This window comes from Chelmon rostratus, chromosome 6 (genome assembly GCF_017976325.1).
Source record: "Chelmon rostratus isolate fCheRos1 chromosome 6, fCheRos1.pri, whole genome shotgun sequence".
NCBI lineage: Eukaryota > Metazoa > Chordata > Actinopteri > Chaetodontiformes > Chaetodontidae > Chelmon > Chelmon rostratus.
In genome coordinates, this window is record NC_055663.1 from 3,996,892 (window position 1) to 4,014,573 (window position 17,682).

A 17,682-nucleotide genomic window follows, 5' to 3' on the forward strand; every position below is an offset into this window, starting at 1 on the left:
CACTGGGAGATGCTGTATTTAATGTCATTGTACCAGGAAGAAATGACAATGAAACATTCTTTCTTACTTTGTTCTAAGCTATTTACATGTTTTATATACATTTAAGTGATGTACAAGACAGCAGTAGTGAAGCACTAATGACTATAGTGCAAACAGTAAAATCTGAACTTCCACTCAAAGTTTAACCTTCCTATAACATACAGATTACATAACATCTTAAAGTGACACCACTTTCATAAAATACTTGGCACAGAGGCAGTTTCAGGAGATATGAAATAAACATCTTTTGCAATAAACTTCATTTGGTCTATTCAGGGAAAAAATAATGATCTGTGTTATTTTCCAACTGAAAAGAAAAAGCAAAGCTTGAGCCATTAAATAGAAACTAAAGAAAAAAGAAATGCTCAGGTAGCACAGTACCAGCAAAGGCAACACAGACTAATTAATAATGTACAGAGGACAAAACAGCACAAACAATTGTAGAATAAAAATACTATTAAATATGACAGCCCGGCAACAAATACTGCATTTTAGGTTCACAATGTTTTCTGTGATTTAAGCACACAATACTTTTTGTTTATTCAGTGGACAAAACACAGAAGCACTTTACTTCTGCACTGTGCTGCTTTACTTTGTCCACTAGGTGGAGCCACAAAGACACCTGTGCACTATCTAGCCATGCCACACATCATCACGACTAAACTTAGTCCTGATAGTTAAATCAACACCTCTGTGGCAGTCTCACCACACTAATGTACTGTTTATTGCAGGGCTGCTTGATAATGCATTCAATTTTACAGCGGTTTATGTTATTGTGTCCTTGTTATGTACATATGCAAAAGAGGAGGAAGCAAAACCAGTAAAAAGCCCACATGTGACAGATAAATAAATATTTAAGAGCTATCTAACATTTAAAAAATGAAAAAGGTCTTAGTTTGACTCAAAGAGATCTCAGTTTGACTTAAATTTGTTCAGTTGTTTAAATATCTAACCTTCAAAGGGTTACATCATTATTATTATTATTAGCATTATTATTAATACCAATAACTTGGGTAAACATACAGAGTAGACTGTTTATAGACTGTTAGTGCAATAACATTTGTGAAACGTGACAACATACATGCAGTATTCATTGTGGTGTTGGGTTTACCCAGAGTGCTACCAGGTGGAAGGAAGACCGTGAAGAAACAGTTGTGCCGACATTCAGAATAATGTGTCCTCTGTGGCACACGTGGTCACACTATCACACTGTGTTTGTTAGTAACTGTAGTGTGACTGTGTATGTGTTACTGTAAGTGTATCTGCTAGCAGCAGGATCTCCTCTTATCTGAGGGGCTGCTCACCAGCTGGATCGTCTTCTCCTTCTCTCTGTCCTCTTGCTCTTTGAGAATTCTAGGGGACATAATGAGGCATACAAATGAACCAGGACACGCTACTTGAGTGCTACCTATGTTTGCAGCAGTACAGTATTCAGCGAAATGTCAGTGATGGCAGAGCTACTGACGGTTCCAGCAGTAACATAGATTACATAAAGCTGTGGTGCAGCTTATTGATGTAGAAGAATGAAACACACTGCAGCACATTTTTATTGTTGTCAATCTCTAATTGAACAGAGGGAAATCACAGACATCCTCATCCTCACCCAGAGGAGACAAACTGTGGTTTACAGGAGACATTAACATTTAATGGTGCACCGTGTATTATTTTCTCTTAAGCTTTCTGTTGTGTTTTCCAGGACAAGCTGATAGGAAAAAAGTCCTTTGTGCCTCTTATACAGAACAAATGAAACATTTCTCTATGATTTGCCTTGTGTCAGTGCAGAAATAACACCACTTTGAAAGCTATTCCAGCTGACAGTTGCTCCATAATTAGGCACAATACAATTATTGTTTCTTTGTTTCCCTGTTACATCAAATCACACAAAGGCCATTACTTTGTCTCACCTGGCTAAATGAACCATGGACTCCACCACATTGTGTCCGGAGGATGCACTGCACTCATAGAAAGTCATGTGGCAGTCCTGAAATAGAGGCAAATGATGATGATTGCTGTTATTACCACATGAGAGGCTCGTGTGATTGAAACAAGCTGTGTGTCTGAACATATTGAACAAATTTTGCACATTGATCATTGGAGGCTTATCAAGATAATTAAATTCTCTAAATTCTTCATACTAATAGTTGTAAAAGCAAAGAAAAAACAATTATAATGTCACAATATTAGCTCACATGGTCACCATAGAAAATATAGTACACACCACAGATTTGAGGAATTACAAGAAGAGAGATGATGAAAACACATCACATTAAACTGTCTCTATTACTGTCTAACTGTCTCTTTAATCATGCTTCTTTCATTTATTTAAATAAAAAAACACCAGTTTGTCGCTGTGGTTTGACGGGTCGGACACTGACTCTGATTTGTCTGCTGAGAACATTGAGTTTAGTAGGCACAGACCTTTGCTAGTCTTTCGCCCACTCCTTTCTGAACTTGTCTCACTAGCTCCTTGTCTGTCTTGTTTCCCAGGAGCATGATGGGGATGTCTTCACCTGCGCTCTCCTGTGAAAGAAGAAAATCAAATAAGACAGACTTTAAGAAACTGATCTTTAGAAAGTCCTTTGTTGGTAAAGGACTAGGCTGCTTTCCTGTTGTTATTGGCTCTCCAGTGGGAAACCAGCCAGCAGTGTGTAAAAAATTCAGAAACTGACCTCCAGTATATTTGTCCTATATTTTATACTTTCTAATGCTGTGAAAAGCACTCCACATATATCCACTTGCTACTGGAGGGAATCAAAACAGAGCTTACGGCACACAAACACAAAAGCAAAGCAAAAACATTGGTTTGGTAGCTCTGTGAAATGTGTGCAGCACAGGGTGACCATCCCTGTCTTACCTTTACACTTGTCAGCCACTGCCTGACAGCCGTGAAGCTCTGCTCGGCTGTGATGTCATACAGCACAACCACACCGTCAGCCTTGCGAAAGAACTGTTTGGTGATGCTTCGATATCTGCGGAAGGAAAGGAGGAAGTAGAAAAAAAGAGTAGTAGAAGTTAAAAACAAAACACTTTTTACTCCACGTCTGTTACTGGATGAAGAAAGAATCTTCAGATCTTACAAGAAACAAGGAAACTATTTGGTTTAATCGAACTTTTAAGAATTCAAACACACTCTTTGGGAAGCAGTTAGCGGCACACTGTGACTTTATCAAAGTGCCACAGCTGAGAGAAATACAGCAATGTTACTGCACATTACAGACTCTTGATGCCTCACCTCTCCTGTCCTGCTGTATCCCACATCTGCAGTGCCACCTGGCTGTCGTCCACAGTTATTGTCTTTACACTGTAATCTATACCTGCGCATACAGACAGGAAAATGTTTGTCAGCACATTCTGTTGCATTACTGTTTACTGTATTGTTCCAACAACACAGAAGAAATTACTGTATGCATATGTACAAATATGCAATATACACATCTGTACATTGATGTCAAAACAGATCTATACAGAAGATGAATCTGACCTGAATTAAGATTATGCAAATATGATCAGATCAATTGGAAGAAACTGGAAAATTAAAAGTGTCTTTTACTGATGCTTCTGTGCTACTTTCAAACTTTTAAAATAGTAGAATGTCAAAGCAAAATATTGTACTATGACGATATTTGCGAGAGCAAAGCGTGATGCTTTTATGGTATGTTGAATTCATTTCTCACTTTCGCCTTGAGAGTGTGTGACTTCTCTTCGTTAGATTCTAGACAGTTGACAACATATTTAAAGTCAGCTGGTTCCCCAGGACAGTTTATTACTGTATACTGTATTTGTATTATTATTAAACAGAGATTACTTCATTGATATAATAGAAGCATACTGAACAGTTCAGTAAGGAGACCACAACATACATACAAATATATACAAGCTAATCAGAATCTTAAGCACTAATGATGAGCCACAATACAAGTCTGTTCACTGTTGACACAAGTCAACTGCTCCACTCAAGTGCTTTGTAGGCAAACATACAGAGCCTGAGGTCACTGGGCTGGGTGCTTTGTTGCCTTTCGGAACAGGAACTGACAAGTACACACTATATGACACGTACCCACGGTAGCACAGGTACCAGGGTGGAAGCAGTTGTCGCAAAATCGTTGAAGGAGGGAGGTCTTTCCGACACTTGAGTTCCCCACCAGGACGATCTTGAAGAGGCGGTCAGGTGGTGAGCGCCCACCTTCCTCCTGAAGAAACAAGGAGTGTGGCAGCAGGGATTTAAGGGAGGGATTTATGGGATCTCAGGTTAAAACAATTAGCTACATAGCTGCCTCCTTTTTGTGGGAGGGGGGCTACAATATAATGATGCCATGTCACTGACAAATTCAACAAATCTTCTACCTTTATGTACTTAATGGCTTGGAAAAAAAGGAGGTTTTAATGTTTTTTTTTTATTTTCTTGGAAACACTTTCAGTCCTTGCATTCCTGCAGTATTCAAATTTTGACAACAGAATTAAAGTTATTCTATGTCAGTCTGCGATACAATTTATCACTCCATGTCGACATGCTTACATTTATGCTGGTCTCCTTGCCAACAGGCTGACCCCTCAGAGATGTGGGGGTTTGCCTTTTCTCCACAATTTCCTTTGACTTTTGCTGCTGGGCAGCGGTCGCACGTGGGTAAATATCGCTCATCACCAAGTCTATATTCTCCTCATTGTCTGAGGCTTCCTCTCCTTCACTACACTCCTGGAGTGGAGCTTGAGCCTGACAGTCATTCTGGAGCAAGTGTGGGAGGTGGTCCTCCTCAATGGAGATGATCCTCTGGAGGTGCCCCCTTGTCTTCGCTGTGCAAGAGGACTGGCAAGACCCGTTGGCTAGGTCCTTCCTCACAGAGCTGGTGGTCAGTTCTTCCTCATCCTCACTGCAGATAGGAAGTAAAATTATAGCCAACACTATAGTGCTGATGGCAACAATGCAGATCCAGCACACGTGATGACAACAACAGAACATATAGTACAAGTCGAGGCTTGTCTTTCTTTTGACAAAGTGCTGACAAACAAATTTGTATTGAATGTATCTCTCGGTGATGGTTTACCTTTTGAAGATTTGTGTGTTTGTGTGTTTCACAAGATTGATTAAAGGCCTCTGGTTCGATCCTGGTGTCTTCTTTGGTTTCTGCAGAAGTAAAACATGAAGCTTTTATTCCAAATGCAGCATGAGATCCAGGGTTCAATCTAACTTTTCAGATTGCTATTCTGGCCTCAGTGTTCCTTTAAAGAGAGGACATACCTGGTAACACATGTCCTTTTCATCCCGCAAATGTTTGTTCATTTCCCTGGATCCAACAAAGAAATTAAGATATTAAAGTGTGAGAACCTGAAGTCTTTTATTATAAGAATAGCAATAATAATTGTGTAACTGGCCAAAACAAGTATTGATGTGAATGCCTAGCCTTGTGTTTCCTTGGCTAATTATATGTAATTTGAGTAAAATAAGTGAGGCAGACTCCAGCTTGAATCCCAAGACCAGGAATTACTATTGTTGGCCAACAGTGGAGGGCTGTAGCTCCCGGGGAGAAATCATTCCAGCTAAGAGACAAGCCGAACATTTCTGAAAAGAAGCTTATATTATCAAGTCTTAGTTTTAGCTGAGCAATACTGCTGAATTATTTGTGACAGAAGTACACTACACCAATGAGCAAGTAAACGTTATCTTTCTTCAAGTAAAACAACTGGTGTGAAAATTAATTTTAAAAAAGCACTGACTTTTTCTATTTTTCAATTTGTCGACTAGACAAGGCAACAAGAGTGAAATTTGCGCAGTGATTTTAAATCATTATGATGAATCTTTGAACGCCTAATTACTTCAAATCACAAGCTAAATATCCAAGTCACATTTCTGTATTGTTTTTTTCTTTCTCATGTTTCCTGTAAGAGCTGTATCTCTAGATCCATACCTCAAAAGGTCCAGCTGTTTGAGGAGGCTCGCTCGCTCTCGATGCAGTCCCTCAGTCAGTCTGTATATTTCCCTGTGTTGAACAACAAAGCATCCTTTGTTACAAACACTCTGTCACCAAACAGACACACTATGTGCTGTGGTTACACTTTGTTAAAAACTTTGACCCAGGCCCAGAGCAGAGAAAGGTAAAATGAGTGTATATGATACAGACACATTGTCTTTTCTTGTCTCTTCAAGATACAATATCACAGCATCTGAAACACGTGACCGGTCTGTACAATAAAACAAAGGTGCACAGTGTAAAAGAGAAACATCAGTGGAATCAGCTTAATTAATTAAAGCAAGAATGATCTTCATAGTCTTACACCTTGATGACAGAGACATCCATATCTGTGATTTGAGTGAGTACAATTATTACAGGCTGACAAAAATGTCAACTCTTGCTCATTGACAGTATAAATTGTATGTAAGTATGTATCACACTGCCTCTCTTTGTTTGCAGCAAAAAAAAAAAAAAAAGAGCTAAAATGAGAAGTGAATAAGCCAAATAATCGTGGCTGGAGTTGTACAGAAGCTGAGTTAGTAAGGGTAGCTAATCTCACATCTCCTTCTCCTCATGAAGCCGTGTGGACTGCTCCTGCAGCACACTCAGCTGCTCCTGGGCCTGGATCAGCTCTCGGCTGATGTGCTCCAGATCCCGCGCTAACTCGTCGTTCGTCTGCTTCAGCTTCACGTTCTCCACCTTGGTCACGTTTTGTTCACTGTGAAGCTCCTGGCACTGATGCTCCAGCTGGAGACAGACCAGTGGTAAAAAAAAAAAAAAAAAAAAAAAAAGAGATGAGATGTGTGTCATGGTGCTTCACTCAACGGTTTGTCACCTTTTTTTTAGCACCGACCTTTCATTAAATTTTCTTTAATAATGTGTATTATTCAATAATCAGACAGCCAGTGTTATTCACATGTAATATATTGTCCCTCTCTGATCACATCGACTTGGATACAATCTGTAACACTTTAATTCATGCACTGAAAATCTCTATGTGTGTAGGCAGATAAAAAATGTCCGACTCTGGTGACGCGTGGTGGTACACATTCACACAGCTTATTCCAACATTGTGTTCTCAGCTCTAAAAATGCAGGACTGATAAATGTACAGTGACCTGTTTAACCTGTACCTCATGGGATGAATGTGAGGGGACAGCATGATGAACAGCTGACTGCCTCTAATTATTTTCCAGCTAACTGCTATATAATAGTGAGCATAACCATAGCAAATTCTTCAGAAGCTGTTCCACTCTGTATACCACTGAATGGACTGTATTCATGGCTTTTCTCCACAAATAGGAAGCATGGTAAACAGCTGACATATTAATTACAGGTGCTAAGGAGCTGTGAAGAGCAGAAATGCCCTTTTGGCATGACCTGAATTAATTTCAGGTCTCTAATTAGCCTTAAAAGCCCGAGTGCAAGGCTGTAAATGGAGGTGTGACAGAACCTATTATCAACACAAGCTGCTCTTGCTGCTGCAGAAGAAGCTCACTGGAAGCATTGATTAGATTGTATTTGATAAAACTGAAAAATCAACCACTCTGTAGAACTGAGTGTTAATAGGTTAATGCTGCTATGGAAGTCTGCCCTTCACAATAGATGGACTGTGTTAATGAGTTTATGTTTTGGCATACATACAGTTCTGGTTTTTATAGCTTTCAGTTATCGGTCATTTTGCTTAATGTGTCTCATGTCTTGCTGCTCTGACAGCTGAACTTTGATGTGCAATAACTGAAGTGAGAGAGTGTATGTGTGTGTGTGTGTGTGTATATATATAAAGTCTTTCTCATGGCCTGTGAATACTGCAGTGCACTCTGGGGGCAGTTGTTTTGCTACCTGTCACTCACCCTTCTCTGTTTTTGAAAGAGCTGCTCCAGCTCCTTCTCCTTACTGGACAGCTGCAGCTCCATGTCTTGACTACGAGAAAGAAACCGCTCATAGTCCTTTAGTGCAGGGATAAAACAGGGAAGCACGAGGAAGAAAGGGATTAGAAAAAAGGTATGCAGTATTTGATAGAATTAGCAAACAAAGAGAAAAACTTGTTTGATGTCACTAGTTTGTACCTGCAGCACAATCCTTTCTTTTTCATTTTTAATTTGCTGCTCCATTTCCTCATAAAGACGCTGGATCTCATCATCATGTGTTGCTGCTTTCCTGTATGGAAATTTCGATGTGAAAATAATAAAATAAATTAATAGATCAACATTCAACTCATATTGTACAATATAGTATATTTTTTCATCCAAATGCTCCTTAGTGGACACCACAAAATGTAATAACACCTTCTGAACCTTCTACTTTGTCTGACCCCCCTGACCTTTTGAGAGCACTCTCCATCTCCTTCTTCTCCTGGTTAGCCTCTATAATCTGGGATGTCACTCTGGCAAGGAAGTCTTCAAAATTGGATAAAAGGTATGGTTCATCTCGGCGCAGCTGGGCCCACAAACTGCGCACCTCAGCAGGACTGATGAGATAGAATGAAGGTAATGCAAGTATTACCAAGAGCAACGTCAAAGTCAGTGTCTTCAAAGGTACAATATGTAAGACAGGGGTGGGGAACCTTCGGCCTCCAGACTGTAAACAGCCAGCGAGACCGTTTGATCCGGCCTGCGAGGCAATTCATAAATACAAAAAAGTCTCTCTTTTTTTTCAATGATAAAGAAAAAAACTTCAGTAGTAGAATAACAGGTTCTCTCAAGTGGTCCCTGAACACAACACAAACAAAGCAGTTGATATCAGGGTAATGCAGCGTGGCGTCTACCAACAAAAAGAAAGTAGATTAAGAGTGTCACACTTTCCAAGAGAAATGGAAAGACATTTTTTTTGCTGAAGTACAAGTAAAAGTAAAAGTAAAGGTAAAAGGCAGGCCAGTGTTTCTAAGTTTTTTTCTGGGGATGTGCTCGCAGTGATGAAAAAGGGTAATCGTGAGCGTTACCACAGCTCGAAACATGCTAACCTGGGTGAGCTACAAGGACAAATGTGCTTAATAATAATAATAGTAAACTTTATTTGTATAGCACCTTTCATAGAGGAATTGCAGACGAAATCACATGCAACACATACGTGCTTTACATAGAAGAGACATAGAATGGACAAAAAAACAAGATTAAAAAATGAATGTAAAATAAGATGGAGAATAAAACCCCCTTGATCATGATAGTAAAAGTAAGATAGAAAGAGGATGAAAATAAAAATAAAGACAACACATAAAACCACAGAACAGAATAAAAAAGTATAGGTAGAAATAAAGTACATAGCTCAGCATCAGGATATCAGAGCTAGTTAAAGGCTGAAGTGAAGAGATAAGTTTTTAGCTTTCTTTTAAAAATATTCAGCGAGCTGCTTCCCTGATATCTGTAGGTCATGTGTTTCAGAGCTTTGGGGCATAATGGACAAAGGCTGCATCCCCAATTTTCTTCAACTGTTGCTGGAAACTTCCAATGAACCAGCAGCAGATGATCGCAGTGTTCTTGTAGGCAAATATTGAACAAGGGAGTTAGCAATGTATCTTGGGCCTAGTCCAGTAAGGGCTTTGCATACAAGGAGGAGGACCTTAAAATAAATTCTGAATGTTACAGGAAGCCTGTGCAGAGCAGCTCAAACTGGACTAATATGCTCTCTCCTCTTGGTTCTGGTTAATAGCTGAGCTGCAGACTTCTGAATGAGCTAAAGTCTCCAAGTGTTTTTTTTTTTTTCCTGGAGGCTGGTAAACAGTGCGTTACAGTAATCAAATCAGCTTGAAATAAAGGCATGAATCAGTTTTTCAGCATCTTTTTGATTTTCAAATGGTCGCACTCTCGCTGTTTCTAAGGTGGACAGTCACTTACATAGAGACAGCAGCTCTGTCACCAGATTATAATGGCATTTTAAGGGGTTGTGATTTTCTTTGTCTTGAGAAATTATTAAAGCAGAATAATGATTTTGTGTGTTCCAAGGTCTGCAACCAATACATCAAGGAAGCTAAATCAAACTACTGAAGATAAACAATGATTCAAGTATTGAGATTTGCATTAAAATCAGTTGTGAGACAATCAGAACTGTTTGGCAATGGAAAAAAAACGTAATTTAGTTTCCATAAGAAACAGTGTAATGTGCCTGTAAGCTATGATGAGGAAGGGAAAGTCAAACAACCCCCTGGAAGACATTTCGACTGTTACAAATACTTATCCTTAAACTCTGGTCAACATCAATATCAGTTAGTGCTGCACAAACTGATCTGATCTAAAATGCCAAGCTTACCAGGTAGGCAGAAGCCAATACGATGTGTAAATCTGGCATCCACCTCCACTACATGTAGACATCAACTACAGATACTAATGGCAAATGAATATTGCATGAGATACCAGCGCAGGGAAATTTGGCTTCTTCACAAATCCAAATCTTTAATGATACATTTCTATATTTTAAACACAGTCATGTTAATCAGACTTGAATATCTAAGCAATTACACCCTCATACAGAGAGGGAGGGCACAGATTGCAGAGAGAGGGAGCACAGGAACGGCTTTGATTGAAAGTGGAAACTTTCAACTCCTGTTTGGTTTAGTAGTCTCAGGCTACAAGTTACTTTAAATAGGGTAGACTTAAAGGAGGAGTTAACAATGTGTGCTAAGATATGCAGTAGAACTAAAAATGCACGCTGGAAGAAAAACACATACAGTACTCACTCTTCAAAGACACTGTTGGCTCCGAGGCTCTCCATAAGCATGCAAAAGTGTTTCTCCTCTTCATCCTCATCTCCTCTTGCCAGGCTCTCCTCCCACTTGGTCTGGTACAGGACCTCTGCCGGGCTTTTACAGGGGGTTTTCTCACTCATGTCTTCCTCTACAGGAATCTTCTGGCCGAATAAAAACTCGCCTGTAAAAAAAAAAAAAAAAAAAAGTGCACAATCAGGACATCAGACTACACCTAATGGTGACACTAGTGGTACAGTTTTAAGTAGAAACAGACAGCAGACGTACTAAAGCCGAAGGAGAACTCGTCGAGGGTAAGGTATCCATTGCCATCAGAATCAAGTGTATCAAATACGTTCTCCAACTCCTCCGCACTGAGAGGCAGCCCGCCGTTCAGCCTCTATTTAACAAGAAACAAAACACAGCTGCTATTGCCAAGAACAAAGCCTCAAGGACATGAACTATACTGTAGCTATAACAACTGCTACTTCAGACTAATAAGGACAGTCATTTGTGCAGGGGCTCGTGTGCAAAGGAACGGTTGGTGCTCCGGTCCCAGATATTTTTACCAGTCAAAATTAGACAAAATTAGCTCTAATAACACAGGATGCAAAAGCCAAATAACCTTTTTCACATTCTTATTTTAACCAGAAAGTGTTTAACAGACATGCTTCCCATTCATACAGTTAACACCTGGGCTCTTCCCAGTGTGACTGCGTAGATCAATGATTGACCATTGGGCCGCTCCACAGGAACAGATGTTGGCTCAAGTCAGATTGTCAAGAACAGATTGTTCTAAGCTGACTGAGATACTAATATAGAAGGAAGGAATGGGACATGAGAGAGTAAGAACCTCCAAAAAACCTTGTGACCATGACAGTAACTGCTGGACTGTTTACAAGACAAGCCATCACAGCCACACCTCTGTAAGCAGCTTGGTTTTTATGTGTGTTTACAGTGCTGCAAATGTTGACTGAGGCCATACATACAATGCAGGGGAGGGACACGGAACGCGTAACATCTGTGTAAGATTATCAGGTCTTCTTGTAAAGTGGTTTATCTGGGCAGAGCATATCCCTTATGTCAATTGTAAAGCTAAGCGTGCTGTCGGACTTTTAAGCTGTGAAAATCCAGTGAAAAATTATGACTAAAGAGTGTAAATAAATGTAGGCAGTCTTACTCATGTAGCTTGTTAGATGACTTACAACCTTTGAGAGATGCATGGAAATATAAAATATATCTACCAGTATGAAGCTGCTTTTATGTACAGATTGTACACTCCAGTACAGATGGTAAATAGAAGTGAGAAGAACTGGACTGCCATCCTGCCCGTCATCTAATTTCCAATCCATTATCATAAACACAGGATCAAAGCTTCCCCTCTATGTGTTTATGGTCCTCTGAGCGAGAGCCTACAAGTGCTTCATCAAAGGATTAGCCACGGCAGGGATGAATATCCGAGCGGCAAGTGAATCTGCACAATAATACGAGTGGACGAGTTGCATGACAAAGCTTCCGAATGGCTCTCTGTGTCTCTTTTATACCACTTTAAATAAGGTGCACTTGTCCTCTCCGTGTCCTGTTCAGCATCATTAATGAGTCGACAGACTGTCTCTGCATTTTATTCTCATTCTGGATCAATAAGGAGCCGGCATCTCTAAAAAATGATGAAAGCATGAATGTGATGGATAGATGGATGCTAAAATTGGTCCAAACAGTGATGATACTTTGTTGAATAGGTTTTCCCACAAGTAATCTGAGTTAGTATCGATGTGTCTTTATTATTTTCTCTGGACCCTCAAATTTAATCCATGCTAAAATTAAAACAATCAAGTTCTTTTTTGTTTGAAGTCATGCAACAAAGGTCAGCCTTTACACTCAGCCAGCAGTCACCGTCGTATCAGCCACCTCACCTGCATATCACGTCTGGTGATGAAGCCCTTGTTCTCGATATCACACATCTGGAAGAATTCGTGGGTTTTCTCCCGGATAGTGTGCTGTCCCACGTCCCCGTTTTCAGATTTACCCGCCTCTTCGCTGCTTCCTTGCCTTTGCCATGCTGTTCGAGCCCCCACAGCGGTCACTGTATTGGTGGCAGCACAAGGGGCAGTAAAAGCTGCCATGATCTTAGTGAGTCTGTTGATGAGTGTTTCCCACGTCCTTCACATGAGCCAGGAACAGACAGAGGCGTGGAAGGACGAGGTCCTGGAGATGTGGAGCTTCAGCCTGCTCTACATCAGAGGCTCTCGCCAATGTCACCGTTTGTCATCTCTTAGCAACCACCTCTTTAATAAGTCGATGAAACCTAGGAGGAAGACAGGAGCAGAGTCTTCAGTTTAAAGTACAGCGCCTTGCCTGATGAAGTTATAAATATTATTCTAAATGTGTGTACTGCATTACAAACATGTTTTTGTATAAAATGTAATGTCTGTAAAAGGTTAAAGTTGTCTGAATCTAATAAATCAGACAGACAGACAGAGACTTCACAAAAGGATAGATGACCATTGTCCCCAGCACATTAATAACCAATAACACATATATAACCAATTACGAGAATTTGATTAGTACATACACTTTAGTTCAGTTTTTCATTAGTTGCACTGCTAATTATACAGTAACAGCAAAAAATAAAACAGCCAGTGAGTGTGTCAGTGTTGTCATATGTTAAATAATCTTCTTTCTCTCTTCCTGCTCCTGTGTAAAGTTAAACATGGCCTGCTGTCTGCTGTACACCTCAAACAACTGCTGCCCCTCTCCTTCACTTCAGGGACAATATATGGCCCTCGCTGAGACTAATGTCATCTGACAACTAAACCCAGAACTGATAAGAAAGTTGTGGTATGACGAGGAGGTTCTTGTTTGTTTGGAAATATTGACTGATATAACTCAGTGGTGGGTTTCATGCAGACTATTCTGTGTTCACCGGTTTGGAAGACTGCCTTCCAGAGGCTGTTGTGAGTTGGCTCAGTGGATTCATGAATAAGAGCATCAGACAGTGTGTGTGTGTGTGTGTGTTTACCCACGTGAATGTAGATATGTGGGACTGCAGGCAGGTAGAAGGACATGGTGAGAGAGATAATACACACAAACACACACACAAACACACACACACACACATACACACACAGATACAAATACCCACACTACTGGCCCCTCTAACTCCAGTTCTGGTATGACTAGAATATATACTTTGTGTTCATGAAGGAAACTTAAGCATTTGTAATTAATAAATTTAATTAAAATTGATTTCATTAACTGCATTCCTCATTACATAAAACTATAGTGGGCCTCAAAAATAAACATTATAAAAAATGTTAAAATTAAAATGTGGTTTTCATAGATGTACTTGAACATTAGTGTAAATTTATAAATGTACTCCTCTTCTACAAAGTGACATGTTCTTCACAAAATATTTTCTATTTGTGAATATGTCGTGCTTGAAGTTAAGCCTAAACATTGTGCAACAAATTGCAAGCATGACACACATCACAAGGAAAGCAACAGACAAAACTGAAGCATGAGAAGGGAAATAAGAAAGGGAACTAGGGTGAATTGCTGATAGGAAAAAATGACGTATTGCTCATGTCCTCAAGCACAAGCTAATCTTTACAGACTATCCTGTTTGGCAGAAGCCAAAGCAAGGTTTTTGGCCCCTTTGTTAAAACTTGAGTTGTGTGTTGAGACAGGTGGCCTGTGACCTATAGTAGGAGAATATCAGACAAGAAAAACTGAGGTTGAAAAGGCTATTTGTCCAATGAATACATCTGACAAATGATTTAACCCAAAAATTTTCCTGACTTCAATCAAACGTCTGTACTATTTGTACTTAAACTTGTTTGTCATTTTCCTATGATCTGACTTTTAAATGCTGGAGCTTTTTGCTTTGCATACAGTTACCTTATCTTTTTTAAGGTCTGACATGTGACAGCTGTTAGAGGCACAGCAGTTACTAAAAGTCAAGCAGAAAGAGGTCAAGCAAGACACTAAAACTGTGTTTAAAGCAACACAAATTAGCTTAAAAGCAGAAACATTAATGGAACATTTTATCTGTTGAAATGAATGAGCAGACTGGGACACGATAGTGAACCTGTAGTCCTAAACAGCCACTTCTTAGGAATACAGGTTCACAATCATACATTCAACAGGATACGTGCAAAGGGCATACAGCGTGTTCATGAGTGTGTCTTCTCTACCTCCAAACAGAGGTTGCACGGTGCTCACACGCTTCATTTTGAGCAGACACTGACATGGTCAGATCTATACAGAGAGACAAGTTTGTGGTCTGTGGTTGTGACCAAAACAGGTTTCTGCAAAAGAGGCTTCTGTTGTTTCTTTTGCACCGACTTGGAAAAAGGTCACTCTTGTCTATGTCACTACCAACAATCACATTATTTTAAAAAAGTTACAATCAACGCCAGTTTTCTATGATATTATGCAGCCCTGCACACGTCTATAAGACGCCTTGTTGTTGTTGCTGTAGTGTCCTTGACAGAATTAAACTACTGAGTAAAATCTAGCTGTAATAACTTACTTTGCCACATTGCATGATTTATTTCCAAAAAAAATAAACATTGTATACTGTGTAGATGTGGGAATTAGAGTTGGTTTTTAGCATCTATGATGACAGCTGACAGGGCTGTTGATAAAGAAACACAGGGCAAGGTTTTACATCATGCTGCTTGTTTCTGTCTTTGGTTTCTCCTGCTAAAACTAATGCTTTTAATACTTTGAAGAAAATGCTGTGGTGCCTGTCTCTTGAACCTACCTTTAGTGAAAAAGTCATGTTTTGTGTTCATGCTATCGCTCAGTTCTTAATTACATTGTGTTTCAAATACAACAAGTCAAGTCACCTCGTCAACATGAACCCCACTTCCTGAGGAGAGGTCACGTCTGTCTCCACATAAAGCAACAAACAATCATCTGTTATCTGCAGCAGTCTTTGAAGACGTAGCAAATAGCTGTTACACCTGCCAGCCACTTAAGTGTTATATCAGAAATGTCTTGTGAAAATACGCCAACTTCCGCTTGCAACATGTAAACATAATGTCTACAGAAGAGGGGAGGCTTGTGATGAGCAAAACACGTGTAACAAAATGAAAAAAGTTAACTTCCTCCCCTATAGGCACCAGACTTTCTTTTATTGTGAAGCTTCCTGTGACAGATAAAGCCCCTTTGAGACTGTATTAATGTCGAAATAAACCTTTTACATAAAGTTAACGCTAGCTTGAAAGGACCTTCCTGTGACACCCAGCAGACAGTTAGGAGCTGCAGTTAACGTCCGGCTAACAGCAACAACAGACAGCAGGCTGTCAGGTGAACTTAGGCTAACGCGCTTAGTTAGCTAGTTAGCGGACTGTCAAACAAAAGTTAGCTCTGTAACTTACCTGTGAAGGAGCAGTGAAAGTCAGGCTGGAGGAGTTCATTGACAGGCTTCACGCTGTCCGTTCCTGACTGAGCACTGACGGGGCAAACTTTGAGGGAGGGACTCCAACAAAGTCATCGTTGGTAACCACAGCAACACCAACAAGGAAGTCCACGCGCAGTAAGACGCAGACAGGCCTGTCCTCGTTTGTCCTTATCCCTGTCAGTCACAAACTCACCTCAATTACATGACAGCTGAAGAAAAATAACATTGTTTTATCAGTTAAAAGCACAGGTGATGTCTCTTTATTTATTCCTGTGTCTTGATAAAGATTGTTGAGCGTCTTTCTATGGCATGGCTGCTTATCTTTGTCAGCAACATATGAGGAAATAACTCAAACTTATTTCAACATGGCCCACAGTGAAGTGCTGATGTCGTTCAAGTGTAGCTGTTGTTGGTGTTGCTTGTGGTCAAAGACAAACAGGTTTTGCCTGAAATGAAATAACATGAAGGATGCAGTGTTATACATGTGTACAATGCTGTACTCTGCCATGGTACTACACTGAACACTGCAGGCTGGCATGCAGACATCGTGTAGGAAAAAGAATTTGGGATAGTCTGATTCCACGAATGAAAAGCACCTGAGCAGATTAAACAAGAAGATAAATTGAATTATAAGCCCCTCTTAAAATTAGAGGAAACAGTTTAGAAGAAGCATCCATCTGTTGTTTACGTCACAGTTGGCCTTTTTGTTTCACGGAGGGCATTTTGACATGACACAGCAGCAAAACTACAGATGGAACTGATAACAGTCATGGTGCCTTCTTCTGCTCCATTTAGGCGTGACAGCAAGCCCTGTTAGTCTTAGCTTAGCTTGTCCAGTATCAGGTCCATGAAACATGCAGCTGTTGTCAAACTAATTCAATACAAATGTTTGAAATGTCTGTTATGATATGACAAGGCTCCACTACAAGCACAATCCCTGCATTAAAAAGTAAGTCAAGTCTAAGTGTGCAGTAGAAGTGTTACCAGAAAAGTGAAGAGGATATGGTGTACTGTTATAAATTTAAAATGAATGATGCGAAGCATACTTTATCCACCTAAAAAAGGCCTGGTTTAAGAGAAGACTATATTATGAATATTTTCAACACTTTACCTTGCCATCCCTTTATTCTGAGTATACAGAAAAATAACTTTTTCAGGTGGAGACTGAACAGACAGACAGAGGGAAAAGAATTGTGTGGTTGTTTGGGAAGTCTTTTCATTTATGTGTAGTTATTTGTATTACCTGACGGTTGAATAGTGCAGTGCTCTTCAGCAAGTGTCTGTCTGGCTCATCAGTGGTCTGGATCAGTGCCTGAAGTGTTGGGAACTATATCTTTAATTCACCAACATTGTACAAAGTAGTTCAAAATTTTCACCATTTTGACCAACTACAATAGTAAAATGTTAAACTCTTTCTTTAAGTATTTATGGAGGATTTTTGCCTTGTGGTATTGCGACTATTACTTCAGTACTTTACCGCTGAAAGCAAGTTGTCAAATAAACTTAGAGGTAAATGGAAATATTCAAGTAAAGCACAAGTACCACCAAACTATCCTTACATTCAGTGCTGAAGTACTGAGTAATGTGAGTTCTAGTCCATCACTGCTTTTG

The 17,682-nt window shown here is 39.8% G+C and overlaps 1 protein-coding gene across 1 annotated transcript; it reads right to left on the reverse strand.

Moving 5' to 3' along the window:
- Positions 1–16,146, reverse strand: cracr2aa (calcium release activated channel regulator 2Aa). Its single transcript, XM_041938943.1, has 18 exons — positions 16,049–16,146; positions 12,578–12,969; positions 10,953–11,064; positions 10,659–10,848; positions 8,310–8,456; positions 8,056–8,146; positions 7,840–7,935; positions 6,547–6,734; positions 5,943–6,014; positions 5,276–5,321; positions 5,082–5,161; positions 4,556–4,907; positions 4,097–4,229; positions 3,272–3,353; positions 2,894–3,008; positions 2,458–2,559; positions 1,944–2,020; positions 1–1,392 (listed from the first exon to the last, which is right to left on the reverse strand). Exons 2-18 carry the CDS (start codon positions 12,785–12,787, stop codon positions 1,305–1,307), a joined length of 2,181 nt encoding a protein of 726 aa, XP_041794877.1. The 5' UTR covers positions 12,788–12,969; positions 16,049–16,146; the 3' UTR covers positions 1–1,304.
- Between the last annotated feature and the right edge of the window lie 1,536 nt (positions 16,147–17,682).

What these genes read in the sequence shown, in the direction of transcription:
- cracr2aa (XM_041938943.1), bottom strand. Translation starts at nt 12,787, where the DNA reads ATGGCAGCTTTTACTGCCCCTTGTGCTGCCACCAATACAGTGACCGCT. An exon ending in ATGGAGAGTGCTCTCAAAAG is followed by an intron (nt 8,147 to 8,309) that starts GTCAGGGGGGTC and finishes ATTTCCATACAG; the next exon opens with GAAAGCAGCAACACATGATG. An exon ending in AGTGGCTGACAAGTGTAAAG is followed by an intron (nt 2,560 to 2,893) that starts GTAAGACAGGGA and finishes CTTCTTTCACAG; the next exon opens with GAGAGCGCAGGTGAAGACAT.